This window comes from Bos javanicus, chromosome 26, assembly GCF_032452875.1.
Source record: "Bos javanicus breed banteng chromosome 26, ARS-OSU_banteng_1.0, whole genome shotgun sequence".
NCBI classification, from domain to species: Eukaryota; Metazoa; Chordata; class Mammalia; order Artiodactyla; family Bovidae; genus Bos; species Bos javanicus.
This window is the reverse complement of record NC_083893.1, coordinates 33,564,786-33,570,785: the sequence shown is the minus strand read 5'-3', so window position 1 is coordinate 33,570,785 and position 6,000 is coordinate 33,564,786. Positions and strand designations below refer to the sequence as shown.

The 6,000-nt window shown below is 40.4% G+C and overlaps 1 protein-coding gene across 7 annotated transcripts in view; it reads left to right on the top strand.

The window, feature by feature from the left end:
• NRAP (nebulin related anchoring protein) overlaps positions 1-6,000 on the top strand; it is a 75,510-nt gene continuing 69,510 nt past the window's right edge. For 4 of the 7 annotated variants that reach the window (XM_061403532.1, XM_061403526.1, XM_061403528.1 and 1 more), the window contains exons 1-4: positions 156-402; positions 695-789; positions 1,359-1,446; positions 5,670-5,774. In XM_061403532.1, coding sequence (XP_061259516.1) covers positions 331-402; positions 695-789; positions 1,359-1,446; positions 5,670-5,774 — 360 coding nt within the window. In that variant the 5' untranslated portion in view covers positions 156-330. Of the gene's footprint in view, positions 403-694; positions 790-1,358; positions 1,447-5,669; positions 5,775-6,000 lie in introns of all 7 variants that reach the window. The other 3 variants (XM_061403531.1, XM_061403529.1, XM_061403530.1) reach the window with 2 other exon arrangements.

Sequence of the window (6,000 nt, the reverse complement as noted above, 5' to 3'; positions counted from 1 at the left end):
CCACATAAACATGATGCTGTTGTGAGTTCACTTTTCTATTTAGAGAAACATGTCAGCTAGAAATACCTCCACCTTATTACCCAGACGCATGCGTGCCGAGCAAGTCTCCAAAATAGCCCTTTGAGTAAGTGGCAGCTTTAAAACCATCCAGCCACCGACTTCAAACCAGAACGTCAGCAGAGGAGAGTGGAAGTTGGATACTGAACGGTCAAGGTGCCCACAGGAATTTAATAGGAGTCAGGACTTTGGAGGCTTGAACAACCAGACGGTGGCTTCTCTTTGGATTTCTTGCCTGTTACCGATCTTGGTCTTCTCTCTTCAGACTTCACGATGAATGTGCAGGCTTGTTCTAGGTGTGGGTACGGGGTGTACCCTGCTGAGAAGATCAACTGTCTAGACCAGGTCAGTAGACATTTTTTGGCCTTTGCAAATTGTCACAAACTTGGGAAATATATCTTGTCACATATGGACATGTGGGTTTTTCTGAGCCACCAAGATATAATGTTTTCCCCACTTTTCTTCAGTTCTACCAATTTCTAGCTACATCTCCTGTATTGTCTCAAAAATTTGTAGCCGAGTATGAGTTTTATCATCATTTTATCCCTAAAGCTCATTTTTTTTTGCCCTGAAATATATGATTCCTGAGAATGAAAGAAAAGGTAATTTTGCTCAATCTTTTCTATTTGGTTTCTAGATATGGCACAAAGCTTGTTTTCACTGTGAAGTTTGCAAGATGATGCTATCAGTGAATAACTTTGTGAGTCACCAGAAAAAGCCATACTGTCACGCGTAAGTGTTTGATGTCCTTCCCCACCACCTCTTGAATTATATTTGTTTTTTTGTTTTTTTTTTTTTTTAAATAAGTAACCAACCAGAGGTTCAAATGGTGCACTCCAGGGTTAAATCCAAGAACCCAAGAAATGTCTTCTCAAAAGTTTTTACTTACATACAGTCATTAAAGAGATCTGACACAGGATTTTATGCAATGGACAGAAAGTTGAAAATTTCAGATTTCTTACAAGTGAAAAACAAAATCTATCCTCTATAACCCCATGTCAAATTATTAAAGATTATGCAGAACAGTATAATTGATGTGGCTATGCAGAAAGCTTTAAAATGTTTTCTTTTAAATAATTTCAGGTAAATAATTTCAGTTAAATTTGGTGTTTACGTTAAATAGGGTGAATTTATTTGATTTGCTTTTCTTTCTTTACGACTTATTGCCTGGAAACTCTTGAATTTAATTATTACGTCTTATATTTTTTTGATGTAAAAAGTGACTCTTCCTTTAAGAATAGTCACTCAGTCGTCTTGGATAAAGTACATTTCTAATTCTGATTTATATCTACTTTTTGTAGCCATAACCCCAAGAACAACACTTTTACAAGTGTCTATTACACTCCATTAAATCTAAATGTGCGGAAACCTCCAGAGGCCATTTGTGGGGTAAGTTACTTAATTTTGAATTTCAAAATAGTATTTAAAGAAAATTGCTTAGCTCAGGCGTTTCTTAGTTTTTAAGTGTCTCTGTAAATATGGAGAAAATGGGCAGATTTACATCTAGGCAGAAAATGGGCAGGTTTACACCTAGGCATGTTTAAGTAACAAATATTGCTATTTGTCCTACCACAACATAGACGCCTATCCAGGATAATCCAGCTTGAATATCTGAGATCTTGTATCCATTTTAATCTCCTTGTGTCTGTCCGCTCTGTACACATTGATACAGCAGGCCATACGTACACCAGGTGCTTAATACATAAAACAAATCATATATAGTTGGAAAATATCACAAAGCCCTTTTCTTTGCCCATTGTATTTGGGTACAGACATGGAAACCTCTAGTTCCACACTCTTAAATCTCTCTGCATTCGGTAGTGTTTAAGATCTCTTACCCTGTGGGTAGGGGTAGGTCCGAGATATTTTGATCTGGAGCTAATGTTTGGGTAGGCCAGGAGGCCATATTGATTAACCAACCTGTTTTGAAAAACTAACAGTAGAGTTTTGTCAGGTAACTATTGACCAGACGCTTGCATTTATTAAAATGATGAATCATTTCACTCGCCTCCCCCGGGCCCCATAGCAAGTTGCTTAGGGGATGGAACTAGCAGCTTTCTAAAATTAGAGAATGACACAGGAGGTGGAAGGCTCTCTAGTAATCTGCCTTCCTCATGTTACCTCACCCTATCCTGGCTCTCCTGCCTGCCCAGGCCACGTCCTCCTCAAGAAGACGGTTTAGCTTGAGCTTATCCTGATCATGGCTTTCTACACATAGTTGCCAACTAGCTTATTTCACTAAGTGCTTTGCTCCAATTGTGAGTTTATTTATTTATTTTTTTAACAAGTTTAGGTAACATTTACTGTGTAATTGCTTAACTAACTTAATACATTACAATCCAATAAAGTAAATACTATTATTATCCCATTCTACTGGTGCGGAAACTGAGGCTTGGAGAGTTGTTCCTATATCTAGCATTGACTTCTAACAACTGAGAAGCCTGAAGAGTTCTCAAGCCATCCATTACTGAGAAGGCGGATTCTTTTACGATTTTGCTTTCATCTGTTTTTGCTTGTTTGTGTGGGTTTTGTTGTTTGTGTTTGTCTCTTAATGTCTAACTCAAAATTGACTGTACTGAACTTAACTCTCAGTTCGACAGAGTGCCAGGCATGTTGCAAGGCCCTTTATCTGTATAATCTCACTTGTTCTTCACAAAACCCTCTGCAGTATTACATTATAGCTGGAGAGGCTGAGGCTCACAGAAGTTAAGGAACTTGCCCAGTTTTTCCCGGCCAGTTGAGTGTATACAAACCCAGATCTCTATTACTCTAGGACCCACATCCTAAACTGCTCAGTCAGCCTACTCCCACGTACCTAGGGTGTGGCAAAATCTTACAACAGATCAGGCAGTACTTCCTTCCTTTGAAGTGGTGGCGAATTCACTTTTTTGTAACTTGTATGACAGGCCGGACCTGGAGCGAGATTATGGCTGGTTCTATTTCCAGCCACAGGCAGTGACGTGAGCTTCCCAGGAAGTCTGTGTGTGTGTGTTAGTTCACATCTATGTGGATATGTGTGTATGTGTGTAAATATGTGTGTTTGCATATGGGGAGTGTATATATGTGTGTATGTAGGTGTAAATATGTGTGCACGTGTATACATGTGTGTATACATGGTGTATATACATGTGCGTATATACATGAATGTGTATATACATGCCTGTGTGCACATTTGTGTATGTGTGTGGTATGTGTATATGTGTATATGTGTGTTATCTCTGTGTGTATATGGTGGATGTGTGTTTACATGCATGTGTATATACTCGCATATGTGTGTACATGCATATGCGTGCATGCGTGTACACACACGTGTGTGTCTGTGTGTGTATGCATATATGTGTATACGTGTGTGTGTGTGCGTGTGCATGTGTACAGAACAACTGACTGCTGAGACCCCTTTCTCCTCCTTTCCCACCAGGGGAAAAATCAAGTGGACACTCATGTCCCTTCTAGGCCCCAGATCTTACAACCCCACTGGGGAATGTTGTGGGTTGCATTCTTACTCCCTTTTCTTCTCTGGGAGACTTTGCCAACTGAATAAAAAACAGATTCATAGTGCATGTGCTAAAATTAAAAAAGGAAAGAAAGGGATTCTTCAGTTACGGCGATAAAGGTGAAATGGCATTTGAAGCTGGTCAACATTTTTCTGTTTTTTTAAATATCACTCTTCGAAAAATAAATGCATAAATAAATATTCAGTAAGACAGAATTTCCTGTTTGGTAGGTGTGAATGGAACTTTTAGCAGAACAGAACATCTAGATTCTCTCCTATTCAGAGAATGAACTTTAACCCTTAATGCTTTCTTATTCCACAAATAACATTTATGGCTTTTTTCCTCTTCCTATTTCCTCCAAATAGTCACGAGCCCTGTGAAAGGTCTGTAGGGAGGCAGGCACCCCCGCCTTCCCCTCACTGCCTATACTGTGGGAGAAGGGCAGAAAATACAGATTCCTGTGCACTTTGGTCACGTGATTCTGATTCCTTTAGTCAGTGGCTGTAAAGGAGGGCGATTTTGCCTCCTAGGGGATATTTGGTGACGTCTGAGGGACTTTTTCTGGTCAAAACTGGGATGGTAAGAATACTGGTGACATCTGGTGGATAGAGACCACCCATCTTGCTCAGCATCCTGCCATGAGCTAGACAGGGTGCCCCCAACAAGAAATGAACTGGCCCCAAATGTCAGTGGAGCTGCTTACATGAAACTTTGCCATGAGTTTATGTAGTGTTTAGGTAATTTCTCAATAGCCAAGGGAAAAGGCATGTAAAGATTTCTCAATTTATGTACTTAAAAATATACATGTTAGTGCTGCATTAAGCAAGCCCAGACAAAGTGCCCTTGACAGGGAACTAAAATTCCCGGGTTCTAAACCTGGCTTTGCTAACCTGCTGAATGATTTCAATAAGTTCACTTCTCTTCTCTGAGTTTCTTTCCTCATCTGTAAAATCAATGATTTAAATTTCAACTTGTTTAAGTTGCAGATTTCTGGGTTCCATCTTGGATCTCAAACATTATGATATCTGGGTTTGAACCTGAGCCCTGATATTTTCTTTTGTGGTTAGTTCTTCTTATGTTGCCCTTAAGAAATCTTTGCCTATTCTGAAATCATGAAGATATGGTTAGATGTCAGTTCTCTTCAAATTGATTGACGCAGTCAATGCAGTCCCAGCCAAGATTCTGGTGTTTTTCATAAAAATAGACAAACTGATTCTAAAATTGATATGAGCATACAGTGATTCTAGAATGGCCAAGAAATCTTGAAGAACAAAATCAAAGGACTTAGGTTACCAGGTTTCTAGGCTCCTCTGTCCATGAAATTCTCCACGCAAGAATATTGAAGTTCCCTTCTGCAGAGGATCTTCCCCATCCAAAGATCGAATCCAGGTCTCCTACATGGCAGGCGGATTCTTTACCATCTGAGCCACCAGGGTGCCTCTTCTAGTTGTTAACTCAGTGTAGTATTGGCAGTACTGTAGAATTGACAGCTCAGTGGAGAACAATACAAGGTTAAGAAATAGAGGTGCACATATGTGGTTACTGGAGTTACAACAAGAGCACCACTGCAATTCAGAGTAGCAGGAGTCATCTTTAAATAAATGGTACCCGAGTGACTGGACACTTACGTAGAAGAAATGGACTTGATACCTACCTCATACCTATACATAAACATTAATACAGGGTGTGTTATGGATCAAGATGTGAAAGGTGGAATCATAAAGCATAGGACAACACCTACATGAATTTGAGGAGCCAGCATTGAACAAGCTCCCTGAGTGTTGCACAGGCTAGTTAGGAACCACTGCTCTCACGTCTGGTGTTTTCTAAGCTGAATACTTGGTACTGTGTGATAAGCTTGTAGAGACATTGTCTTTTTATTTGCGCTGCAAAATAGAGCTTTGCACACAGTAGGTGCTATCCACGTGCCACTTGGCTGGTGGTACAGATGAAGCCGGTGGTGACTCTTGACAGTACAGCGTGGCTTTGTCGTACAGTTAGGATGCTCTGTAGTTGAGACGTAGGAGCCACATCCCCCGCCCCCAATTTCGTTCTGTGTTGTTTGTTACCTTTCTCCTTTCTGATGGAAACATTACTGACGACATCTTCACTGTGCAGATCGGTGGCCAGGAGGATGGTGAACGGTTTAAGTCGGTTTTTCACTGGGACATGAAATCCAAGGATGAGGCCGCCGCACCTAACAGGCAACCACAGGTGGATGAGGTGAGGCGAGAGTTATAAACAGGTTTGGAAGCAGAGAAAGGAATGACACATTGTGCAGGTGACATGTGTAGTCAGCATTACTTCGAGAGGGAATTGGTTAAGCTTTCTTTTATCCATCTTATCCTTCCAGCGGTCTACAGAAGACCTCCATGGTCTGTTTCCCACATTTTCACAATACTTGGTATTACCAGACAAAAGTGTTGACAACCTGTATCTTGTTTTTTTC